A 13251-nucleotide genomic window follows, 5' to 3' on the forward strand; every position below is an offset into this window, starting at 1 on the left:
ACGCATGAGATGGCAACGGATCAGGAGGGGATATAGGGAGTCCAATGGGGGAAAAAAATAAGAGAATGTACAGGGAAAAATTGTCAATAAAAAAAAAGTTGTTTATTATATTTAAAAATTAATTTAATTAAAAATAAATAAACAATTTTTAAGCTTGAATAATAATAAAATAAAGTATAGAATCAGTAATAATTTTAGAGAAATTATAGAAGATTGTATTACAATTATATTATTGCAATAAATATTTTATAAATAATATAATTAATAGTTTACAAAGTTTAAATTTTAATTATTTATTTTATGTGTTATTTTCTTAGAACTTGTAAAGGTTATTTCATTAAATTTTTTACTTAATTTTATAAACATTTTAAATCAAAAAAATGCCTTTAAAAGTAACCAAAAAACAAGTTTATTTTAATAATTTCTCTCACAAATTAAAGCCTAAATATTACGTTTTAAATAAATAATGAAATAAATTTAGCTTCTTATATTAAAAAAAATATTCCAAATTTTATTTTTTGTGCACAAAAAATGCTGGCAGAGGGAGGAGTAGAGTCATCTTTTGGTTGCGTTGGACATGAACATCTGGGGGGAGACCATGCAAGTGATAGTGAAAATCCTAGCTGGAAGCCACGGTGTCGCTGTGTCCGTTGTCTTGCCCACCATTGCCATTTGGTGTCATTTGGCATCATCATCAATATGGCTAAAAGGACAATGCGTTAAATGCCAAGCTGCAGGACGACCTACTGCTCCTCCTCACCAGTCCGCCTCCTGTCTCCTGTCTCCCCGTCTCCCTAGGTGACAGCTGGGCAATGAGTGCGCATATTGCGCTGCCCTTCGGTAAGCTCTCGCAATTGCTTTCGGTTTCTGGACTCTGGAAAAAAGGAAAACTGAAAGCAAAAAGGAGCCATTAAATGTACTTCCCTGGAAAAGCCTATGAAAAGCCTCCTCTACCTTTATTTCTTTGCCTTTTGCTAGTCATCTCTTTTTGTGGATTTTGTATGCAACTGATTTTGGTGGCAAGGCAGATGATCGCAGGGTTTTCCAAGAACAAAGGTTAAGGCTTTATGCAGTGAAGGTGGGTTTTATCAAAAATGAAACCTGAAACCCTTTTAGCTTTTATTATTTTCTTTTATATGGGTTTTGTGTTAAAACCACTTTAAAAACATTAAGCTTGCAGTTTTTGTTTTCTTATGGTGGAAAATATCGGAATTTTAAGCTGTAAACTGTAAAATGTTTAACTTAAATATAAGAAAATTTCATGTATCTGACAAAATTTTTTAAAAGTTTTATCGACACAACACAAAAATATTAAAATAATTAAGGAAATTGCAATAGAATTCGGTATAATTTTTATTTACCTAAATTAATATTGTTGGAACCTAAATATAGAGTCCATATAAAAATTAAATAGACTTTAAATTAAGAGTTTATACTCTTATTTAATTAATTGTTTTTATTATTATTATATTCAATTAATTAATTAACCAAACAAATCAATAAATCTACATTTTATTTACATACATAATGGTTCTTTACTTAGCTTACTGCTCAGGATAAATATTGCATACTTTTAATGGTAAAATAAAATATTCAAAATAAAGTGTAGCATAATACAAGGGTTTATCCACTTTAAAAACATGAAATTATAGTTTATTATTATTATTTAACAATTTAAAATTTACTGGATTAATTTAAAAATGTGTTCTTCACGTTTACTCGAAGTTATTTTAATTTATTTCTATATTTTACCACATTCAGATAGCTAATAAATATATAAAGAGAGACACAATATTACACTGATGATGATATTTATCTTTAAACAAAGCCTACAAAACTTAAGTCCTTCAACTTTAAACATTTATCTTGTATGTTGAATAAAAAATATCCTGTTTACAAACTTCCTTTCTTTACCCAACTAGGCAAGGTATAACTGTTCAGATCAATAACTTAATTCAATTTACCTTATTTTTTGTTTTGCGGCAGTAAATATGGAGCCAGCTTCGGATTCTTTATGATTATCCATAGCTCTCTCACTGGCCTGGCCAGCCACTCGTCCTTCCCCCATTTTCGAGTATCGACAGTTTGCACAAATGGGGCCATAAATATGCATTGTGTCACATTAGAGATAGGGGGTGTGCGTGTGTGAGTCTCTATATCTGCGAGTGTGTGTGTACCCGAGGGGTGTGCCGGCAATATGTCACTGGAGGTTAATAGATTTTCTTTAGCCTGTCAGCGGGGTCAGGGATAGCACTGCTGGGGGGTAGTGGTAAGAGGTTAACAGAGAAGGCAGAAGGAACTGGCCAAGAGTAAGAAGCTTCCGGCCAGGAACATTAACTTTTTTACTTGGGAAAAAATGAAGAAAATTTGTTTAGAGTTAAGATTACAATTTTTATTCTATTTTCTTTAAGAAGGTTGAGTTTAAATATATAAAAAATATTATTTATTATATTTTAAAAATATTAATACATAATTACTATTTATAAATCTTAATAAACCCATAAAACTTTCAGGAAACCATTAAAAACCATAAAAAAAACTAAACTAACTAAGCTCTTAATCTCAACCACAATCTATAAACAAATAACCAGATATAAAAACCCATTAATTTTATTCCAATTTGAAATGAAAAAGTTTATCAATAGCCAAATGAAATATAGATATATTCCCGATTCCAAATCTGTGGAAATTTAATTGCTGTTTTCCCCCCCCCGAAAATTCCAAGAACTCAACTCCTTTAACAAAGACATCCGAGATTTTTGGGCATTGCGTGAGTAGAGTTTTCCCCTAGATTTTCCCCCTTTTCATGTACGCTTTTCACGGCTGCTCCAGACCGATTTTTCCCCAACAGGCCTTGGAGTTTTTATTACAAAAAAGTATATATATAAAAGGGGCAAGGGGGCAAGGGGGCTGCGTGGGCAGCAGCTAATGGATTCTATTTAACTTCCACCGACTGCTAATGGATTTTTCTTGACCCCAAATGAAAATGCGCATCGAAATGCGATTGAAAAATGCTTATAAAAAATACAAGAAGGAAGTAACCAGGGAAAGCTCAGCCAGAAGCTCTCTGGCATAATGGAGCAACAAAAAAAAAGTAGGGACAAACGAAGCTAAATGAATTGAAAATGGAAGTGGAAGTGGAAGTGAATGGAAATGCATGTGGAGGCAAAAGCCTGGCTAGAAATCCTGGCTAAAAGTGAGAGCTTTTAAGCCAACTTAATCTTCACAAAATTTAATCACAGCTCTTTTCCTGAATCTGCTGCTAATTATTACAAATATTTCTTAATTTTGATGAGCTCAGCTCGAAGGCGAAGAAGGAGGAGGAAAGGTAAAAAGGTTGAAAATAATGTTCAGTATAAAAGTTATGCTTGAACAATTTTTCTTTACCTTTCTGCGGTGTAGGTGGGAAAACAATGCAACACTTTTCCGAAAATTCTCTCACCAAAAGAAGCGAACAGTCTGGTTGAAATAAATCAACTTCCGCTTGGTTGGCCCTCTGGGGTACAAAGAACCCAAAAAATTAGGTACTAAGAGAGGTATAGAAATGAGGAATACCCTGGAAAAATTATTTGGGTAGGTTTTTTTTAATATATTTGCTTTTAACCTTTTTTAAAATTAGTATTACTTGGTGCAGAAATAATTTAATATGGGAATAAATCAAAGAATTTACTTATAAAAGATAGATTTTTATTACAGAAATATTTATTTTTGTTTTTATTAATAAAATCTGGTCTAATCCCAAAAAAAAATATTATAATATGAATTAGTTTATTTTTAAAATAAAACAAAATAGTTTCATAGGAAAGTCAAACTCGCTAACCTTTAATTTCTAAATTTTATTTATTAATTTCTAACTATTTAAATATTGCTTTATATATTTAATTTAAAAGTCATGTGGTGCCTGCATTTATATAAAATTTCCAACCTTTCAAAAAAACCCAAACCACCCTTAAAAAAATTCCCAAAAAAGGTAATTTAAAACAAAAAGTGAGAAGCCAAAAAGACCTTTTTGGCGACGACGACCCTCTCTGACATAACTGCGAGCCAGTAGTCACTCATCGGTGGCCAGGAACCTGCCCACCTGTGGGCATCATCGCTGCACCGACAGAGACAGCGGCACCTGGCCAAGGTGAAAGACATAAAGACAGGGTGCATCCAAAGGCGTTCCGCTTGAGATGCACTTGAGAGAGTGGAGAGTGGAATGGAATGCTTTGCATAAGACAGAAAAAACAAAAAAACCTGACCTAGCCAACGGCCACTTCCGGTTTTTCCGAAGCGCGTCAAGAGTCAGTCTTCAATCTCTCCCCCTCTCTTTCACTTGCAATGGCAACTATATTGCCCTCTCTTTCCCCATTGTTGAGCACTTCACACACATACGATAATCATTTCGCATTACGGTAAGATAATGATTTCATTATGTATTTTTCATGTTATTAATTATAATGTTGCTGGCTTTGGAAAATAGTGGGAAAATAATTATTGGTCTACAAATTTTCCTGCTTAAGACAATATCATGTTGTTAATTGTATGGGTATTTCTGTGTGTGTGTGCTGTGAAAAGGAAGTTGCTTGGAAAATGCATAGCATCTTCAGGTTTTCCTAGCCTAATGACAGTTGCGTGTTTTTTGCGGGAAGAGAGAGTCTGGTCTGGGATCTTGGTGGATCTTGGTTCTTGGATGTTGGTACAAAACTGGTAACGTTTACTAGTTTTCATCTGTAGGATACAAAGATGCGTTTTTAATGGCATTAGAAAATGTATGGAGCAGAGATCAGTGACCCTGAACCTTGGATTGGAAAATAATTGAGCAGCAAATGAGGGTTGGGTTTGAGTTATTTAAAGACGCTTTTTCATGTTGTTAATAAGGTTTATAATGGAGAAATTATTTATAATAGTAAAGAAAGTAACCTTAAGCATGAATTTATATAGAAAAAATGAATTTAGCAAGAAAATGAAAAAGAGAAAGGTATAAAGAAGAGTAGTTAGTAAGAAAAAGGTCAAGAAAAGACTAAAATAAAGTGGCTACAATTATCTAAAAATATTTTTTATAATATTATAATATATATAGTCAAATAAAAAACTATTTACAAGACATTTAAAGAATTTTAAATTCAATAAAAATTACTTCTTTCTTTTTAATCTTTATTAAATTCCCTAAAATAAAATCTTAATAAATTATATAATTTTATTTTAAATTAATTTATTTTTTATTCCAATTTAAATCATTTTAATTATTAATTATTATTCTTATTATATCTTAATAAATTGTATATTTTTATTTAATTTATTTTTTATCCGTTTTAATCATTTTAATTATTAACTAATATTCTCTAAAATCCGTCTTTAGCTTTTCCAACTCGCTTAATCACTTTCATCTTTAAGACGATCAATCAAAGCTAGAACTTTCCACCTTTAGGCCTTATAATCCAAATAAAACTAAACATTAATTCCTCATCTAAAATAAGGTTAGCGCCTTAAGCTCGGCTTACACACCTTTTTCTGATTTTTGTTTGATCTTTTTAGATAATTTTTTCCATGTTGCTAGTAAGGCGCCAGTTTAAGGTGGCCACCAAGGCGTGGTTTATAGCCACCTAGTTGACTTTAGGGTTTCAGACCACAAAAAAGATCAAAAACAATAATTAATCAAAACGAAGAAATGTGAAAATTTATAAACAGAACTAGAGGAAGACTTCTAATGACCTTACAACTAGTTTTGTAATTTGTTTTAAAGGAAAATTAAAAGGGAAAAGGCCCCTTTTCATTATTATTGCCTTTAACCTATTTCTCTCACTGTTGCCAATCCTCGTTCCGAAATCAAATTTGAAATAGTGGTCAGTAATTTGGTTCTTGTTCATCAGAAATCAAGTCCTTCGATTTGTTTGCTGCTCTCCTTCAATTTACAATTGGACCGCAAATGAAGTCAGTCACTCCCACAAGTACACACACCCAATACACACACACACATTGCCCAACATAATAAGTCACGCACAATTGCACAACCATTTCAGCACCCCTCGCCTCGTCTTAACCCCTCGTCTGGTGTCTTAACCCTCCTTGGCCCCCCCGAACGGCAATTGTTGTCTGTCCCCGAGGTGAGGAGAAGCCAACAAGAGCAATTATTAACCATAAACAATTGAGAAGTTCCCACAGTTCGAGAGGGTTACGTTTCCTCCCCCATTTTCCTCTCACATTTCCCTTGAGGAAAGAACAGCTGTACAAGGAGACGGAGGAGGAGGAGAAGGAGGAGGGGTTTGGGTTAAGATCCCAAGGAAACTTGTTGAGCTGGACGACGACGTTTTCGTACCGCCTCGCTGACTTCTTGCCAGGTTGCAGGTTGAGCGACGACACAGGGAGGGTTAAGAAGGGTCGTCAAAAGACCCCAGACCCGGGGAAGTCCCGCCGGGGAATCGTTGTCCTCCTCATCATCATCATCAACACAAGCACCAAGTGCTGCTGCTGCTGCCGAGACAAAATATCTGTTAACACAACAAAGAGGCCAAGTTAACGAGGGTGGCCGACAGGGGGTGGCTGTTCACACGGTAAATAAATCATAAAAAATATCAATTACACATTTTTGAGAAGGGTAAAATACATTTAAATAAATAAAGAGAATGATAGAATTAATTGCATAAATATTTCTTATATCTCAGATATTTTTTAAGTAATTAAAAATAAGTCTAGTTCAAGTTCTTAAATTATTTCCCCCAGTGCCTCTACTATTTCAGTTGGCCTGGCCTCTCTCCTTTAACAATAAACAAAATCAAATTTCTATAAACAAAAACAGTTGGCTGCAATTGCTGGATTGCCGGAAAAAGGGTCATCGCCGCCATCGTCATCGTTGTTCTTCAGGTGGACAAACAATCGCTGAAACTCCTTGGCCAGGAAAAACAACAAACGCCTGAAGGGGTGGGTAGTCTCTCTGCTCTAGGGGTTGTCCTCGGCAACCTGAAGACCAATTAATTGCAACCATGAAAAAACAGTTGAGGGTCTTCCCCTGACTCCATCTCCACCCTCAAGTAAGCCAGTGACTGAGTGTGGGAAGTGGCAGTAACAGTTCTTGGTATAAATCAGGGTAGAAACACCCATCAAAGGGGGTTTAAAAAAAAAAAAGAAATACAGAACTTGTTAAAGAGGTTATGGGGGTTGCAAAAGATGAAGTGATAAGCAGAAAAAGGCTACAAAGTATCAAAGACTCTACTCTTAAAAGCCTCTAATGGAACCTGCTAGCTAAGAGGTTTAAACGGAGGCCCAGAAAATGGCAAAAGGGCACAAGAAATGTAATGCATAAAGAAAAAAGTTACTGCCAAGTTGCGATTGATATGAAACTTTTAAGTTTTAAAGGGAGTTTAGGAACACTAGAAAATGCATTAGAAAAATGTAGCGTCTGAAAATAATATATTTTTGTTATTTTATAGAAATAAAATATACGTAATAAATATATTTATTAGTCTCTAAAACGCAACTCACGGGTCACAGAAGATAGACAAAGGTCTGCCACTTTATATACTAATATCTTCCAAGTTTATTAACCAATTTACCTTACATTTCACAAAAACCTTGCATTATCTTTATACAACATAAATACTGTATACTTAAAATCCATCTCCCGGGGAATCCCCTCTCTCTGGAATATACATACTTTGCAGCTGTTGCATTCACCTCCCCTGTGTTTGCTTCTGTTTTGCAAAATGTAGCCAGGCATCGCTTCGGGGGCAATTGGTAGCTCGGAGAGCTCATCATCTGCATCGCGATAATCGGCCAAAGTGGCTCGTCTCCCCTAACCCCCAAACCCTCCCCCTATATAGGCCCCATTTCATGCCTTTTTGCCACTTTCACGCCGAAGCAACCGGCTGGACGATCGGCGAGATATTGCGGCTTTTGGCTGGCTGGCAATTTTTGGCGAACTTTTGATGTATCAATAACGAGCCGCACATATCGGTCCACGCTTCGCTTCCCCCCGCTTATCTGCCTACCACTTGGCCACCGGTTGTCCACACATATGAGGTCAGCTAACGGGACTCGTGTTGTTTTTCCCCCGCCCCGCTTTCCACGTTGTTTTCCTCACCGCCTGGCTGCCGCCTCTTGGCTGCATTTTCGTACGTCTGCCGTTGGCCAAAAACGAGTCGCCAGCCAGCCAGCCAGCCAGCCAGAATTGCCTTAGCTGAATTCAGCTGCTTCTTCTGGTGACGTTGCATGCGTCTCATAACGGTAACTGGTTGTATGTTGGCTGCTTGTGCACTGGGGGGAAATGTAGGGAAATTTTGTGGTGATTTGGGATTAATAATAATAAAAATTTTACAGTAACTTTTATATTTGAAAATATATATTAGTTTACTTTTTAAAATTTATTTTTACATTTATTTTACTTTTTTGTTATTAATTATTATATTAAAAAATTAAATTAAAATAATCTCCTTTGAAAATAATAAAATTTCTATCACATTATTAGCTTATTTATCAATAAATATTTTGTAGTTTTTATTCTATAGTAATAATAATATTTAAAATATGATACACTTAGCATATATTACTTTTTATTATTTATTTATTTATTTTATTTATATTATAATTTTATTTTTTTTATTTTTCACTATTTTCTTGCATCTTTAATTATTTGTTCTGTGTATTAATACATTCCCTCCTTCTCTGATAAAGCCCGTTGTCTCCTTATTTTCTGCCTGTCGTTTTGTTAATTAATTTGGCTTAGGTGCGCCGCAGACAACAAACAAAAAAAATAAATAAAAAATAAAAAACGCGGACAAATAATTGCGACTTACACACACGCATCTGTGGAAATCTTGACCAAGGCTTAAAGAATTTGTTTAAAAATTAAATAAAAATACATTAACAGATTCTAAAAATAGTTAAAATATTTTAATAAAATATTTAAAACTCTTTAATTTTCTTAACTTAATTTTCAAAAAATTTCCCAATGCTCTTTAAGTATTTTCAAAACAGGTAAATTATTAAAATAAAATATTTAAAGCACTTTACTTTTCTTTAATAAATTCTAAAAATGTCCCAATGCTCTTTAAGTATTTTTAAAATATTTAAATTATTGAAATAAAATATTAAAAGCACTTTACTTTTCTTAAATAAATTCTAAAAATGTCCCAAAGTTCCCCAAGTATTTTCAAAATATGTAAACTATTTAAAAAAAATATTTAAAGCACTATACTTTTCTTAAATAAATTAAAAAAATTTCCCTATGACCCCCAAGTACTTTCAGCATTTTCTTAAATGCTTTTCAAAGCCCTTCTCCCCCACACCAAAAACTACCAAAAGCCAGTCATTTGGGTGTGAAGAGCATTGCTCGGCTCCAACCAAGTGAACGAAACCTAAAACCCTTCACAGAAATTCGACCATTTCTGGGGTGGCCCTCTCCAAATTTTTGGACTTTTCTCTGTAGGCTAAGTAGGAAGCTACTTTTCGATGGTGAAAACAAAAGGGAAAAGCCGCCCAGGATGGTAGGAGATACGATACACGGAGCGGGTATTGTTGATACATTGAAAGGACGACGGACTACTACACCACCCGTCCTCTCTGAAAATTTCTGGGTATTGTTGTGGCAACTCAATCGTTGTGCTCCGAACTCGATTGTGGCACTTGCTACTAATTGAGCGCCAGTTGCAGTTCCAGTGTGCCGTTGCCGTTGCCTATGCAGTTCCTGTACCCGGATCGGGAGCCAATCCAATTATGCAGGCCAGAAGGAGGTTCCTAAACAGGAAAATGCTTACCAAGGCATTTTCCTCATTCGGCATTTCCATGGCGAGTTCTTGTTCCATTTGGCATTTCCATTTCGTTTGCTTTCTGGAGCTGGCCCGGCGTGTGTTTGCTCAGCTGCTGCTTGGGCATTTCGTTCACGTAAAGTGTACAAAATTAAGCCACCGAAAATTATTAATTTCCCAGAGACGATGATGCCCCCCCCCCCACGTGTTTCGACACAATTTGGCATTTCGCATTCTGTGCATCCGTTTTTGCTGGGGTTTTGCTGCCTGGCGGATCACTTCCGTTTTCTTTCGTGCAATTAGCAAAATGTGCTTGGGTTTGAGAAAGAATGATATGTGCCACGCCCCTCCTCCCCCCCCCCTGGATTTTTCCCACCTTTTGCATTTGGATAATTGTGAACGTCGATTGAGGTGGTAGGGTTTTTGGTTCTTGGCTCACTTCTGCTTCTTTTTTTTCGGCGCAATTAGCAACTCGAAGCGGGCCAATTTGCACAAGGCCAACACACAGCAGTTGAGTCTGCTGACCACACCCCTTTTTGGCCCTCAGTTTGTGGTAAGAAAGGAGGCAATTTTTTGCATGTGAGTGGGCGGTCTGAGAAAGGTTTTCCTGTGAAACTTTTCCATCGGCTTACACTGTAATTCAGAGTTTAAGAAAGAAGAGAGCTGGCGGCTTTTAAATGGTAGGAAGGTGGTCTGGTTGTTGGGGAGGGACAATTTAAGTGCTTGGCCAAGTCCCTTTTGGTAACAGATCATTGACCCTTGTTAGGGGGCCTAACATTAGCAGGTTATTCTGGTAATTAGAAATGCATTTCTAAGGCAGTTTTTAGTTAAAAGAAGAACTACCCCTTGGAAATAGAATTGTCTAGCTAATTTAAATAATTTTTCCATTTGTTAGAATTTTATTTCGTATTTCTTTCAAGTTTAAACTATATTGAGTTGGCTTTAAAATTAAATTTATGGTAATAAATTAGCTCTTTTCATTATTTTCCAACTTTTAATGTATGTATTTAATAAGCTAACCTTAAAAATATATTTCCTAAAAATAAATAAAATAATAAATATTGCATGGAAAATTATTTATATTATAAAAACCCTTTATAAATACCCCAATTCGTCACCAAACTAATTAAAAACTCATGCCAACACTTAATTTTGGACTTAAACCAAAATAATATTTACCTATATTTATTTAAAATAAATATATTATAATCGTATTCATACATTTCTAATGATTTTATACATTTTTATACCCTTGCAGGGTATTATAATTTCAGTCAGAAGTTTGCAACGCAGTGAAGGAGACGTTTCCGACCCTATAAAGTATATATATTCTTGATCAGCATCAACAGCCGAGTCGATCTAGCCATGTCCGTCTGTCCGTCTGTCCGTCTGTCCGTCTGTCTGTCTGTCTGTCTGTCCGTCTGTCTGTTTCTACGCAAACTAGTCCCTCAGTTTTAAAGCTATCTGAATGAAACTTTGCATATAGTCTTCTATATGCTCTCACTGCTATATATGTCGGAACGGGCCGGATCGGACGACTATATCATATAGCTGCCATACAAATGTTCGATAAATTTTTAGAAAAAAAATTATAACTTAGCTGTTTTTCAACATATGTGCACTATTTTTTACATATGACCATTTTATATTATTTCTGAATTTTGGTAAAAATTTTATGAAAATCAGACGACTATATCATATAGCTGCCATAGGAAAATTAGGAAAATTAATAGAAAAAAATTATAAATTCGTTGTTTTTCAACGTATTTTCATCTACTCTGAGATATAGTCTTATTTTATTATTTCAGAATTTTGGTATGAATTTCATCAAAATCGGACAACTATATCATATAGCTGCCATATAAACGATCGGTAGATGTAGATAAAATATAACGCTGGGAATGCAAAACTGTAACTGTCAAACTGTAAACATAATAAGTATAGGTAAAATGTAATGAAATAATATCTGCAAGGGTATAGAAACTTCGGCGTGCCGAAGTTAGCTTCCTTTCTTGTTTTATATCAAATATAAAACCGATAATCATGTTTCTAAGTACTTCTGTCATCACCAAAAAGCCAAGCAATTAAAACTAAATCTAGAAACTCAATTATAAAGTCGGAAAAAGTCAACCGATTGAGCAGTTTCAAACAGAACAATGACCACATCACAAGTAATATATTTTTGGTTGTTTTGGCTAACCTATCTAGGTTATAACCATGTAAGTTATCTATTCCAAATAATAAAAAATATTATTTATAATATTAAAAATATATATTAAAACCATATAACTAAAGGTCAAGGCCTCCTACAAGTTCAATTCCCTGGATTGTGAATTTTTAGCCCCAGAATTTGGTCGCGTAAATGTTTGTGAAATTAAAGCTATTGATCGAAAGCGTAATATGCTGAATATAGAAACGATTTTGGCTAAAACTATAGATCAGGTATTTAAATGATATATAAAGTATAATATTTAAAATCTAAATTCATCTTACTCTTCAGTTTGAGATCAAATTTAAAGTATTTACAAAATACAATGGGCTCTGGCAGCCCTTTTTGTACGATATGACAGTGGATGTATGCCAATACTTTAAGAATCCCAAGAAGTTTTTTATAGCCAGTTATATGTACTCGTTCCTGCAGCCCTATACCAATATCAATCACACTTGTCCTTATATGGTAGGTATTTTCGTAAATTAAATATTAAAATTAATTACTATAAATTTTCTAAATAAAGGCTGGCACTTCGATCCTCCTTTGGAACTTTACGCCAGATGAGGGCGGAGTTTTAGCCAAATTTCCAGCAGAACAAGGACAATATGGCTTAAATGCAACTTATTATGTGAACAAAGTGGCAGCCGTGCAATTAAATGGGACTCTTTTGTTCTTCAAATAAAATTAAATAATTTAAAAAGTTAATAAAATAAATATAATAAATATAATAAATATAATAATTATAATAACAATAATAAATATAATAAATATAATAAATATAATAAATATAATAAATATAATAAATATAATAAATATAATAAATATAATAAATATAATAAATATAATAAATATAATAAATATAATAAATATAATAAATATAATAAATATAATAAATATAATAAATATAATAAATATAATAAATATAATAAATATAATAAATATAATAAATATAATAAATATAATAAATATAATAAATATAATATATATATAATAAATATAATAAATAAAAATAAATTAATAAATACATAAACATATTTAAAAAAATGTCTAAAATATATAAAAATTATAAAAGGTTGTGGAAAAATACATTACATATTTCCTTATTTATCTCTATATATTTGTATATTATTATATTTCCCAGTAAAAAATGCTTTTTATATTCTTTAAAAAATCTATATACGTTTTTTTATTAAATAATATTAAACCCTTAATTATTTTCCTAATTTCCCTTCAACATCATCACTGATTTCTGCTCTTCCTTCAAACCAACTTTGGCTAAAACCTAATAAACCCAAAACAAATTTTGTATTTGCA

At 33.5% G+C, this 13251-nt stretch overlaps 1 protein-coding gene across 1 annotated transcript; it reads left to right on the plus strand.

Annotated features, from left to right (window-relative positions):
- The first annotated feature begins 11822 nt into the window (after positions 1–11822).
- LOC138927956 (uncharacterized) lies at positions 11823–12619 on the plus strand. The gene is made up of 4 exons (XM_070283531.1): positions 11823–11944; positions 12021–12167; positions 12226–12402; positions 12461–12619. Exons 1-4 carry the CDS (start codon positions 11882–11884, stop codon positions 12617–12619), a joined length of 546 nt encoding a protein of 181 aa, XP_070139632.1. The 5' UTR covers positions 11823–11881.
- Positions 12620–13251: the final 632 nt, after the last annotated feature.

Source organism: Drosophila kikkawai, chromosome 2L, assembly GCF_030179895.1.
Source record: "Drosophila kikkawai strain 14028-0561.14 chromosome 2L, DkikHiC1v2, whole genome shotgun sequence".
Classification (NCBI taxonomy): Eukaryota; Metazoa; Arthropoda; class Insecta; order Diptera; family Drosophilidae; genus Drosophila; species Drosophila kikkawai.

Coding starts and splice junctions, on each gene's coding strand:
- LOC138927956 (XM_070283531.1), top strand. CDS start 11,882: ATGACCACATCACAAGTAATATATTTTTGGTTGTTTTGGCTAACCTAT. Junction 11,945..12,020: donor CCTATCTAGGTTATAACCAT/GTAAGTTATCTA, acceptor ATATAACTAAAG/GTCAAGGCCTCCTACAAGTT. Junction 12,168..12,225: donor TGGCTAAAACTATAGATCAG/GTATTTAAATGA, acceptor CTTACTCTTCAG/TTTGAGATCAAATTTAAAGT.